Source organism: Sphaeramia orbicularis, unplaced genomic scaffold (assembly GCF_902148855.1).
Source record: "Sphaeramia orbicularis unplaced genomic scaffold, fSphaOr1.1, whole genome shotgun sequence".
Lineage (NCBI taxonomy): Eukaryota > Metazoa > Chordata > Actinopteri > Kurtiformes > Apogonidae > Sphaeramia > Sphaeramia orbicularis.
In genome coordinates this window covers 81,469-95,000 of record NW_021941452.1, presented here as the reverse complement: position 1 = coordinate 95,000, position 13,532 = coordinate 81,469, and the positions used below count along the sequence as shown (strand labels likewise).

The window sequence follows — 13,532 nt, the reverse complement described above, 5'->3', positions numbered from 1 at the left end:
CCCCATCCCCCATAGCCATATTAATTTAAATGGATTCATAAACTCAAAACAGATAGTAACTGATACAAACCCATTATTACAAATATTAAATTATTTACCTCATTTTTGTTTTGTGGCTGCCTCCGCAGCTACTGCCACCACAATAATTTGAGCAAATTAGGCTACTGGTATTATTACATATTTATGTATTATTAAAACAATTATTATTTTCCCCCTAACTCCTCACTCTCTCTCTCTCCCTTTCATTCACACTCCCCTCTTCCCCTTTTCCCCATCGTCCCTAACCAACCTATACTGTTTAGTTGCTATTTACATTTATGATCTTTTTCATTGTAAATCCACTATAATAACAAAATATAAAACATTACAGAAGTACACATAAAATAAGATATTATAGTTAATTGGTTATCCTGATAAGAAGATATCATATTTATTGATCACTGTATTTCGAATAAATATTTAAAGTACATATAAATATTAGAGTCTATATTAAAAACAGTTGATTAAGTAAATCTGATTGTGTGTGAGGTGATTAAGAAATGTATGTGAATGGTTTGTATGGATGTTTTGTGTTATTGTAAAAATATAGAGGAAAATATGTGTAAACAAAGCAAAGGACGCGGATCTAGTTTGATTATTAGTTCGTAAAAAGGGGGCGGAGTCAATAAGTTATACTTCTGCCCACTCCTTTTCGAGCGCAGAAAAATTGTATTTAATTTTTTTGACCATGTTGTATGATTCTGTGTTATCTGATGATTCTATGTGCTCGAAATAAAACTACTACTACTACATTGTAATATGATGTTGTTGTTGGTTTGTTTATTTGTTTGATTTTCCCTTTGTTTATCTATTGTTGTTGTTGTTTTTGTGTCCACAATGTCTTGTTAACTATTACAATTAAAAAAAAAAAAAAAGAATTTAGCAGGAAAACTTAAAAAAAAAAAAAAAAAACCTTCACTATAAGCAGCCAAGACATGAAACTAAACTCAATCTAAAGTTAAATTAAAAACCAAACCGTGAAAATAAAGCTCGGACTAAACCTCGGATCAACTCACTTGTGGGGATTCTTCTTCTTCATCATATTTGCAGAAACACCTGCATGTCCTGAGAACAAACACACATCATCACCATCATCATCACAGCAGAGGAAAAAGTGAAATGTGTGGGCGGAGCCATGCGCTGGTGCCCTCCCTCCTTGACCTCTGACCTGTATCAGCTGTGTCTCTGGGTCCCGGTGTGTTCTTCATTCATCTGGAGGCAGAGGCAGCGAGGCCGCCCCACCGCACCGCCACAACGCACACACGCCTCAGGACACGCCCACGGAACCGCCGCAGGAAACACCTGAGGAACCACAAAGCACAGGGGGCGTGGTCAGCACAGTCTAGACACACCCATCACAGCGACTCAGCCTCATGATCAGTTTGTGACGAGTTTTACAGTTCAGTCCACAGTTCACTAGAGTCCTGCTGTTCTGAGGAGCTGAACTAGAACTGTAGCACCACCTGGAGGAGACAGACAGGAAGTACAGTCCATCTGGAGGAGACAGACAGGAAGTACAGCCCATCTGGAGGAGACAGACAGGAAGTACAGTCCATCTGGAGGAGACAGACAGGAAGTACAGTCCATCTGGAGGAGACAGACAGGAAGTACAGTCCATCTGGAGGAGACAGACAGGAAGTACAGTCCATCTGGAGGAGACAGACAGGAAGTACAGCCCATCTGGAGGAGACAGACAGGAAGTACAGCCCATCTGGAGGAGACAGACAGGAAGTACAGTCCATCTGGAGGAGACAGACAGGAAGTACAGCCCATCTGGAGGAGACAGACAGGAAGTACAGCCCATCTGGAGGAGACAGACAGGAAGTACAGCCCATCTGGAGGAGACAGACAGGAAGTACAGTCCATCTGGAGGAGACAGACAGGAAGTACAGCCCATCTGGAGGAGACAGACAGGAAGTACAGCCCATCTGGAGGAGACAGACAGGAAGTACAGTCCATCTGGAGGAGACAGACAGGAAGTACAGTCCATCTGGAGGAGACAGACAGGAAGTACAGCCCATCTGGAGGAGACAGACAGGAAGTACAGCCCATCTGGAGGAGACAGACAGGAAGTACAGCCCATCTGGAGGAGACAGACAGGAAGTACAGTCCATCTGGAGGAGACAGACAGGAAGTACAGTCCATCTGGAGGAGACAGACAGGAAGTACAGTCCATCTGGAGGAGACAGACAGGAAGTACAGCCCATCTGGAGGAGACAGACAGGAAGTACAGTCCATGTGGAGGAGACAGACAGGAAGTACAGCCTCCACTTAACCTTGTAGTAGCCCTTCATTTACCCTTCATTTATCCTTTATTAGCCTTTCATTAGCCCTTTTATTGACCCTTCATTAGCCCTTCATTAACCCCCTTCATTAGCCCTTTACTACCCCTTCATTAGCCATTTACTAACCCTTCATTAACCCTTTATTAGCCCTTCATTAGCCCATTACTAACCCTTCATTAGCCCTCATTAGCCCTTTATTTACCCTTCATTAACCCTTTATTAGCCCTTCATTCATCCTTTTTTAGCCCTTCATTAATCATTTATTAACCCTTCATTAGCCCTTAACTAACCCTTCATTAACCCTTTATTAGCTGTTCATTAACCCTTCATTTATCCTTCATTAATCATTTATTAACCCTTCATTAGCCCTTAACTAACCCTTCATTAACCCTTTATTAGCTGTTCATTAACCCTTCATTTATCCTTCATTAATCATTTATTAACCCTTCATTAGCCCTTAACTAACCCTTCATTAACCCTTTATTAGCTGTTCATTAACCCTTCATTTATCCTTCATTAGCCCTTTACTAACCCTTCATTAACCCTTTAGCAACCCTTCATTAACCCTTTATTAGCCATTCATTAACCCTTCATTAGCCCTTCGTTAACCCTTTATTACCCTTCATTAGCCCTTTACTAACTCTTCAGTAACCCTTTATTAGCCCTTTATTAACCCTTCATTAGCCCTTTACTAACCCTTTATTAGCCCTCATTAGCCCTTTATTTACCCTTCATTAACCCTTTATTAGCCCTTCATTAACCCTTCATTTATCCTTTATTAGCCCTTCATTAGCCCTTTACTAACCCTTCATTAGCCCTTTATTTGCCCATCATTAGCCCTTCAGTAACCCTTCATTTATCCTTTATTAGCCCTTCATTAGCCCTTTACTAACCCGTCATTAGCCCTTTATTTACCCTTCATTAGCCCTTCAATAACCCTTCATTTATCCTTTATTAGCCCTTCATTAGCCCGTCATAAGCCCTCATTAGCCCTTCATTAGCCCTTTACTAACCCTTCATTAGCCCTTTACTAACCCTTTATTAGCCCTCATTAGCCCTTTATTTACACTTCATTAACCCTTTATTTACCCTTCGTTAACCCTTTATTAGCCCTTCATTTATCCTTCATTAGCCCTCATTAGCCCTTTAAGTACCCTTCATTAACCCTTCAATAACCCTTCATTCATCCTTTATTAGCCCTTCATTAGCCCTTTACTAACCTTTCATTAACCCTTTAGTAGCCCTTCATTAACCCTTTATTAGCTCTTTACTAACTCTTCACTAGCCCTCATTAGCCCTTCATTAACCCTTCATTGGCCCTTTACTCACCCTTCATTAACCCTTCATTAACCCTTCATTAACCATTTATTAGCCCTTCATTAACCCTTTACTAACCCTTTATTAGCCCTTTATTTACCCTTCATTAACCCTTTATTAGTCTTTCATTTATCCTTCATTAGCCCTTCATTAACCCTTTACTAACCCTTCATTAACCCTTTATTAGCCTTTATTTACCCTTCATTAACCATTTACTAACCCTTTGTTAGCCCTTCATTAACCCTTTATTTGTCCTTCATTAACCCTTTATTAGCCCTTCATTAACCCTTTATTTACCGTTCATTAACTATCTACTAACCCTTTGTTAGTCCTTCATTAACCCTTTACTAAGCCTTCATTAACTCTTCATTAACCATTTACTAACCCTTTGTTAGTCCTTCATTAACCCTTCATTAGCCAGATGTTTGAACCTCCTCAACAAAAACCACACAGATAAAAAATCCTTTCCTTCCTGTTTTCCTGCTGTTTCTTCTGTTTTTGTCCATCTTACCTCCTGGACCTTCAGCCTTTAAACTGGACCTGAATGATGACAGTTCTCCATCAGAACCATCAGAACCTCTCAGTTCTTCAGTCGGAGCGGCTCCACATCCTCAACACATTAATTATTAATCTGAGTCGAGGAGACGTGGATTATTTATCGGAGGGTTTTATGTAACAGTCTGTGACCGTCTGCTCTTCAACCGTCAGTAAAAGCTTCCACAGCTTTTATTTAGTCTGTGACCAGAACCGAACCGGGCCGCTTCAGCTTCAGCTGCCACCAGGAGGGTTCATTCAGCGTTAAAACCATCTGAACCGGTTTCTGACTCATCTGAACAGTTTGAGTCCGTTTGTTTCATCATGTGTCGACGCTGAAACAGACTCTTACTACAGTACCCATGAGGCTCTGCTGTAGCCGTTACCATGGAGACAAAGCTTCAAACTGAACCTGCTTTAGATTTAACCTTAAACAGGACAGTGTGTGTGTGTGTGTGTGACTGAACACTGACTGCTGAAATGCACCATGGGAGTCGTAGTCCTCCACCGTCTGTCCTCTTTGTTGGCACTGACATTAAATGTGATGAGTCAGAAAATGTTCCAGCTGATTTTTTTTCCTTCATTTTCCAAAAACATCTCTGAATGAGCTGTTCTTTCTGCTGGATCACAACCTGGAGAACAACATCTGTCGCCATGGTAACAGCCAGCATTCAAAGAGGACAAAGACGTTACCAGCAGAACGTCCAGAAACCGGAACGCACCAGCGTTTGGCAGCAGCCGGAGGTGATTTCCCTCCCGTTGCCGTGGGCAACACGCCATTACTCATCTGTCGTCACGGGCAGAGACGACAGGACGAACTGAAACCAGAGAAATGGAAACCAGTCCCAAACTGGTCCAGGACCGAAGGGAACCCCCGTCCAAACCAAACCAAACAAAACCATCTGGAGTCAATCAAGACCGACACCGAGCAGAACACCACGCACACACGCAAGGTCCAGGACTGACGAGGGACCGGCGAGGACGGCGTTCAGGACCCACCAGGACGGCGTTCAGGACCCGCGAGGATGGCGTTCAGGACAGACTAGGACGGCATTCAGGACAGACCAGGACAGTGTTCAGGATCCGCGAGGACAGTGTTCAGGACAGACCAGGACGGCGTTCAGGACAGACCAGGACGGCGTTCAGGACCCATGCGGACCTGGTCTGAGCCGGTTTACAGACAACGTTCACTACAAGAACAGTCATCACATCTGTGTGGGCTCATGTCAGAGGTCAGGGGTCAGAGGTCAAAGGCCGACCTGCAAAAGTTAAAAATAAGGTGACGGAGAAATGAGGCTTCAGCAAGGACCAAACGAGTCCGAGACATCAACCGCCCGTGACCTTTGGATTCGAACCCTCATGGTCACTCTGACCTGTGGAGAAGATGAACGAACCCAGACGGCCAATCAGACGAAGGCACCAGTGAAAACGCCGCTTCGCTAACGACAAACTGTGGAAGAGTTTCAAATATCTGAGGATCCGGACCAGGACCAGCTCAGACCCAGACCCGGACCCAGACCCAGACCCAGGTTCTGGACCAACACAGGCTGTTTGTCAGTGTAAAGGTGCAGAGTCCAGTCTTGGTCTGAACGGTCAGTGGTCGGACTTCCTGTTTGCTCTGGTCCATCTGTCATTGGACGGTTGGTGTTTGACCTTTAACCCCGCCTCTGCTGGATTCACACCGTCGGCTCCAGAACAGATTTCCTTCAGTCCAACAAAATGTCACAGATTTGATTGAACACATTCACAACGTGATGTCATGACTCTGATAAATATACATGTCAGTTTAAAGAGTGAAGATTTACCTTTATCTGCCCCCCCCCCCCCAACCTGAACCCATGTGACAAAGACCACACACTGAGGGTTTGGGTTTAAGGGGATAGGGTTTAAGGCAGGGGTCTCAAACTCCGGTCCTCGAGGGCCACTATCCTGCATGTTTCGGATGTATCCCTCTTCCAACACACCTGATTCAAATGATAAGCCTACCATCCAGCTCTGCAGAAGCCTGATAACGACCATCAGGTGTGCTGGAAGAGCGAAACATCTAAAACATGCAGGATACCGGCCCTCCAGGATCTGAGTTTGAGACCCATGGTTTAAGGGGTTTGGGTTTTGTGAACCAGGGATCTTGGTGTAAATCAGTGTTTCTCAAACTGTGGGGCGGGGCCTTTAGGGGGCATGTGAAGGCTTGCCAGGGGGGCACAGGATCTCTGCTGGGTTTTGTTTTTTTTCTTTTCAGGTTAAAACATGTAGCAGGTGGAACTAATGTTTGATGGTTGGAGCACCCTGGACTCATTTTAGGGACGTACAATAAACCAACCTACTGCCATGGTGATCTGTCACTAGACAAAGAGTTTAGGTTTGGAGAACGGACGAGGACTGGACTGGAAAAGACACGTGCAGTGTTTCTGTTTTTGCACAGTTTGTACAGATTGCACTTTAACGTTCTGAGGTGTTCAGTGTAAACGGGCTCACTGCAGCCACTGGTACTGTTAAAATTTTCCTCTTTGTTACCAAACTTTTTTTGTACTTAAAAAAGTTACTTTATTTTCATAGTTGTACGATAATTGTGCATTTCCTATTTTTATTTGGACAAATATTGTCTCCTGGAGCAGTCTGGTTGAGTTTATTTGTATTGTTCAAGCAAAAAAATCAAAGTTATTTTTAATTTGAATAATAAATTATTCATGGAAAAGCAAAAACTATTGTTACAATACTGATGTTTCTTTCAATAAAAGTTATAATTGTGCCACTGTTGCAGTGTCGTTGGGGTTGAGGGGGGCCTGGAGATTTTTTATCCTCCAAAAAAAAAAAAAAAAATGGGGGGGGGGGGGGCAGAAAAAGATGAGAACCACTGGCGTAAACTGACATGTGATCAAATGTTGTTGAAAAACACCAAAGGTCCAAACTGTGTTGGTCCAGCTCTGACAGCAGTGGAACATGAACGAACACACACAAAAACATCTGATTCCACCAGAACATCCAGCCTGTGTTTTCAGAGCTGCAGTGAACCGAGCCCAGTCCAACCGGAGGTTTACAGACTGACGTTTGGTTCAACTGAAGAAACTAAAAACAGACGTTTGTAACGGACGGCCTGGTCCTGTGGAATCTGTTCAACACCTTCAGCTTCATCTGGATGTCCATCATGTGGACATCTGGGCTGGACCCAGTGGACCCTGCTGGACCTCCAGAACCAGGATCCATGCTGATGTGAATCTGATGAGAACAGGCCTTTACAGGTTTATACCCTATGTGGGTCCACCAGTTTCACAGCTCTAGGTTAAAACCAGTCCAGAAAAGACTCAACTCCACACACGTGACAGACCTGCTGCACCTGAGCTCCCAAACAGACCAGTACTGGACTGAAACTGGACCAACTGGACCCTGTTACTGACACATCTGCAAACCAAGACCAGCAGGGACACATCCACCAGGTCCAGGTCCAGGTCCAGGACACAGGGACCGGACCCTGGGGGTGTCCAGGTGAGCCGGTCCAGACCCTCTGGCTTCATCTGGTTCAAACTTGGCGGAAGGGGGCGGATCCGTCCGCGGTTTCGAACCCCATGGAAATCCCCCTAAACCCGCAAACCCGGTTCCGCCGACAGACTGTTCCATACCGCCGTGATCCGGTCCCGGTTCGCCCCCCCCCCCCCCCCAGTGCATAAACACATCCTCCGCAGCAGACGCCATGTTTCTCTGCTTCCACTGCAGATGTCGGACGCAGGCGGACGGAGGCCTCACCGCGGACCCAGGAGGACGCACCGAGCCCCGGCGTCTCCTCGGAGGTCCGCGGGACGACCCCGGTGGAGGGGGGCTCTGCGGCGGCGGGCCGGTGGTCGGTCCCCGGCCGTCTGCGGCTGCTCCCCCCGCCCCTCCCCCGCCAGACCCTCCGTCGGCGGGAGAACGCCAGCGACAAAACGAGCGCTCAGTGTTTTGTTTTCGGCCGTCGGTGGCGCGTGCGTGTCCCCGGGGCCGTCTTACCGTCAGAGGGTCCGGTTTAAGGCCGGCTTCCAAGCACCGAGCCGCCGCGTCTGTCGTCTGCCGCTGTCGGTGCACACGGAGCCCGTTTCCAGTCCACAGGAACCAGCGGAGAGTCCACGGCCATAGCAGCACGGCGCGTGAAGGCGGACACCACGGACACACCCACATCCGGCCCCGCCCTTCACAATAAGAGCCCAGAGCTCCAAAACATTAGAAAACAATAGAAACAAATAGAAAAGAGTGGAAATGAATGTGTGTGTGTGTGTGTGTATATATATATATATATATATGTTAGGCCCGTATCAGTGCAGAAAATTTTCGGTTCGGTACATTTTTGGTTTTGAAAGCCACAGTTCAGTTTTTTTCAGTTCCGTACGGGAAGAAAGAAAACCCCTCCAAATGTCTTTAATGCGTTTATTATGAATTTTTCTACATTTTCCTCCCAATTTTTGAAGACAATAGAATATAGAAAAACAGGAATAATATAATTCTGCTGCTATAAACTAAATAGAAAACAAAATAAATTATTAATATTACTAAATGTATTTGAAACATTAGTATTGCTCTTCTCAGTGAAAGGTAGTTTTGAACAAACAACACAATCCAATCACAGTTCTGTCAGTTCACATTCGACAGAAAAAGAACAGCAACAAAATTCCACATGAAGTTTAACATTAAGAAGAGGACAAACTGGTATTCTGTTAAAACAAACTGAAGAGAAACACTGGCATGAAACGAAAGTGAAACTTAACATAATTTCAACGTTCAACTCCCAGGTTCTATTCACCTGTCATACAGTGTGTGTGTGTGTGTGTGTGTGTGTGTGAACTCTAAACATGTTTAACCCTTTGTTATCGTGTACTCATGTGTGTTTTTTAGTGTTTGTTAGTGACATGTGGGCCTTTGAACTGTTCAGCTGTTGAACTGTCGTCATTAATGTTCATTATCTGTAACAAGACCAACAACAGTCTATAAATAAATAGTCTGTAAAATAACAACAGTCTGTAAATAAACAGTCAGACCAGTGTGTCTGCGGTCACAGTCAGACAGAACAAAGAGGGGACTCCTCCGCTCCCGTCTCGTAGTAACAGTGTGTTGTAGTGTGTTGTGTTGTGTTGCGTTCACTGACCCACAGACTTTTCCGTACACTCTGTACCCTTCAGTACACCGGCTGCATCAGTCAGCTGATCAGATGGACAGACGCTGATGTGGTGTTTGTTTGTTTTGTTTTGGTTTTTTTTGTTGGTTCCAGAGTCCCCACAGTGCAACACATGTGAGTATGAAATGTATATAAAACAAAAAAGTTTACAGTAGTTTTTTTTTACGGGTGGAAGCAGAAGGAGTTACTATAGATACAGTAGGCAGTGACATCACAGCTGAGGGCGAGGAAACCTGAGGGGGAACCCCCCACCATACTGTAAAAATGCAGAATTTGAACTTGTTTTGCTAACGCCAACCAGTTGTCATGTCATACGTTGAGTCACTGTTGACGAGGATGGATTTAAGAAAGTAGAAAAACACTACAAGAGCACAGCCCCCCCTCCCCCCAGCACCGACTTCCTCCAAGGAAGAGCAGTGCCCCCCCCATCCCCAACAAAATGTATTAATTTCTTCCTTGTGCCAGGATCAAAGTTTCCTGAAAATGTCATCCAAATCCTTCCATAACTTTTTCAGTTATCTTGCTAACAGGCAAACAAACAGAGAGACAGACAGGTGATAGGTCAGACAGACAGGTAATGGGTCAGACAGACAGGTGATAGGTCAGACAGACAGGTGATGGGTCAGACATACAGACAGGTGATGGGTCAGACAGACAGACAGGTGATGGGTCAGACAGACAGACAGACAGGTGATGGGTCAGACAGACAGGTGATGGGTCAGACAGACAGGTGATGGGTCAGACATACAGACAGGTGATGGGTCAGACAGACAGGTGATGGGTCAGACAGACAGACAGGTGATGGGTCAGACAGACAGACAGGTGATGGGTCAGACAGACAGGTGATGGGTCAGACATACAGACAGGTGACGGGTCAGACAGACAGACAGGTGATGGGTCAGACAGACAGGTGATGGGTCAGACATACAGACAGGTGATGGGTCAGACAGACAGGTGATGGGTCAGACATACAGACAGGTGATGGGTCAGACAGACAGACAGACAGGTGATGGGTCAGACAGACAGGTGATGGGTCAGACAGACAGGTGATGGGTCAGACATACAGACAGACAGGTGATGGGTCAGACAGACAGGTGATGGGTCAGACATACAGACAGACAGGTGATGGGTCAGACATACAGACAGACAGGTGATGGGTCAGACAGACAGGTGATGGGTCAGACATACAGACAGGTGATGGGTCAGACATACAGACAGGTGATGGGTCAGACAGACAGGTGATGGGTCAGACAGACAGACAGGTGATGGGTCAGACATACAGACAGACAGGTGATGGGTCAGACAGACAGGTGATGGGTCAGACATACAGACAGACAGGTGATGGGTCAGACAGACAGGTGATGGGTCAGACATACAGACAGGTGATGGGTCAGACATACAGACAGGTGATGGGTCAGACAGACAGGTGATGGGTCAGACAGACAGACAGGTGATGGGTCAGACAGACAGACAGGTGATGGGTCAGACAGACAGACAGACAGACAGACAGACAGACAGGTGATGGGTCAGACAGACCAGTGACAGAACTCCTATTCTTCTGTTCTCACAAGTGGATCTGTAGCATTAACACCAGGGACAACCAAGTGTCTGTGGTCTTTTATTTTGTATCTCTGGTCTTTTATTTTGTCAGTGGTCTTTTATTTTGTATCTCTGGTCTTTTATTTTGTCGGTGGTCTTTTATTTTGTATCTCTGGTCTTTTATTTTGTCGGTGGTCTTTTATTTTGTCAGTGGTCTTTTATTTTGTCGGTGGTCTTTTATTTTGTATCTCTGGTCTTTTTTTTCTCGGTGGTCTTTTATTTTGTCAGTGGTCTTTTATTTTGTCGATGGTCTTTTATTTTGTATCTCCGTTTTTTTATTTTGTCAGTGGTCTTTTATTTTGTATCTCTGGTCTTTTATTTTGTCAGTGGTCTTTTATTTTGTATCTCTGGTCTTTTATTTTGTCAGTGGTCTTTTCTTTTGTATCTCTGGTCTTCTATTTTGTCGGTGGTCTTTTATTTTGTCTCTGGTCTTTTATTTTGGCGGTGGTCTTTTATTTTGGATCTCTGGTCTTTTATTTTGTTGGTGGTCTTTATTTTGTATCGCTGGTCTTTTTTTTCGTCGGTGGTCTTTTATTTTGTCAGTGGTCTTTTATTTTGTATCTCTGGTCTTTTATTTTTTCGGTGGTCCTTTTATTTTGTCGGTGGTGTGGTTTCCTGTCCTATTGTTGGGGCCTTGACTCTCCTCTGGCTCCACCCCCTCTCCTCTGGCTCCGCCCCCTCCCCTCCCCTCTCCTGCAGCTGCACTGGTGCAGTAGAGGCAGAGTCTGCACAAACAGAACGACTCAGGGAGAATGCGACAGAACCACTGAGTTCTAGAAGGAACAGCTGAGACAGAGGAGGAACCAGAGGAATCAGAACCAGAGCAACTAGAGGAACCAGAAGAACCAGAGGAACCAGAAGAACTAGAGGAACCACAGGAACCAGAAGAACCAGAGGAACTACAGGAACTACAGGAACCAGAAGAACTAGAGGAACCACAGGAACCAGAAGAACCAGAAGAACCAGAAGAACTAGAGGAACCACAGGAACCAGAAGAACCAGAGGAACTACAGGAACCACAGGAACCAGAAGAACCAGAGGAACCAGAAGAACTAGAGGAACCACAGGAACCAGAAGAACCAGAGGGACTACAGGAACCACAGGAACCAGAAGAACCAGAGGAACCAGAAGAACTAGAGGAACCACAGGAACCAGAAGAACCAGAGGAACTACAGGAACCACAGGAACCAGAAGAACCAGAGGAACCAGAAGAACTAGAGGAACCACAGGAACCAGAAGAACCAGAGGAACTACAGGAACTACAGGAACCAGAAGAACTAGAGGAACCACAGGAACCAGAAGAACCAGAAGAACCAGAAGAACTAGAGGAACCACAGGAACCAGAAGAACCAGAGGAACTACAGGAACCACAGGAACCAGAAGAACCAGAGGAACCAGAAGAACTAGAGGAACCACAGGAACCAGAAGAACCAGAGGGACTACAGGAACCACAGGAACCAGAAGAACCAGAGGAACCAGAAGAACTAGAGGAACCACAGGAACCAGAAGAACCAGAGGAACTACAGGAACCACAGGAACCAGAAGAACCAGAGGAACCAGAAGAACTAGAGGAACCACAGGAACCAGAAGAACCAGAGGAACTACAGGAACTACAGGAACCAGAAGAACTAGAGGAACCACAGGAACCAGAAGAACCAGAAGAACCAGAAGAACTAGAGGAACCACAGGAACCAGAAGAACCAGAGGAACTACAGGAACCACAGGAACCAGAAGAACCAGAGGAACCAGAAGAACTAGAGGAACCACAGGAACCAGAAGAACCAGAGGGACTACAGGAACCACAGGAACCAGAAGAACCAGAGGAACCAGAAGAACTAGAGGAACCACAGGAACCAGAAGAACCAGAGGGACTACAGGAACCACAGGAACCAGAAGAACCAGAGGAACCAGAAGAACTAGAGGAACCACAGGAACCAGAAGAACCAGAGGAACTACAGGAACCACAGGAACCAGAAGAACCAGAGGAACCAGAAGAACTAGAGGAACCACAGGAACCAGAAGAACCAGAGGGACTACAGGAACCACAGGAACCAGAAGAACTAGAGGAACCACAGGAACCAGAAGAACCACAGGAACCAGAGGAACCAGATATGAACACGTGTTTATTAACGTCAACACAACATTCACACACAGAACCCAGTGCAGGAACAGTGAGCAAAAGGTTCTGGTTCTGATCCACGATCAGGGTCATTCTACTCACTCCTGATTGGGTATTTCAGAGCAGGATATGACATCATCAGAAAGGGCCAAACCAGTCACACATTCATTAGACATTAATGGAAGCTGATGACATCAGCCATGCACAGTGAAGCCCCTCCCCCACCAACACCAGGAACATATTCACCAATTAAAACACAAACCCAGTCAGTCTGGTGTAAATGGAAGAAACCGGTTCACAGACGGATCAAACATGGAGGGTCAGCGGAACTGGGGAACGCCCACAGTGGGTTCCACCAACCACAGTTCTTCAACACACAGCCCCGCCCCCAAGAATTCCAGAAAACTGTAAAGTCCAATCCTCACTCAAGGAACAACAGAGCCCCTTTGACATTACAAAAGAAAGGAACTTGAGACCACACATCAGCAACTCGTGACCA

At 45.6% G+C, this 13,532-nt stretch overlaps 1 protein-coding gene across 1 annotated transcript in view; it reads right to left on the bottom strand.

Moving 5' to 3' along the window:
* The window catches only part of spina (spindlin a), a 15,723-nt gene extending 7,435 nt beyond the window's left edge, over window positions 1-8,288 (bottom strand). Inside the window, exons 1-3 of the mRNA XM_030129456.1 lie at window positions 8,157-8,288; window positions 1,208-1,341; window positions 1,056-1,104 (exon numbers count right to left, since the gene is read on the bottom strand). Of these exons, the coding sequence (XP_029985316.1) occupies window positions 1,056-1,104; window positions 1,208-1,247 (89 nt within the window). The 5' untranslated portion in view covers window positions 1,248-1,341; window positions 8,157-8,288. The remainder of the gene's footprint in view (window positions 1-1,055; window positions 1,105-1,207; window positions 1,342-8,156) is intronic.
* Between the last annotated feature and the right edge of the window lie 5,244 nt (window positions 8,289-13,532).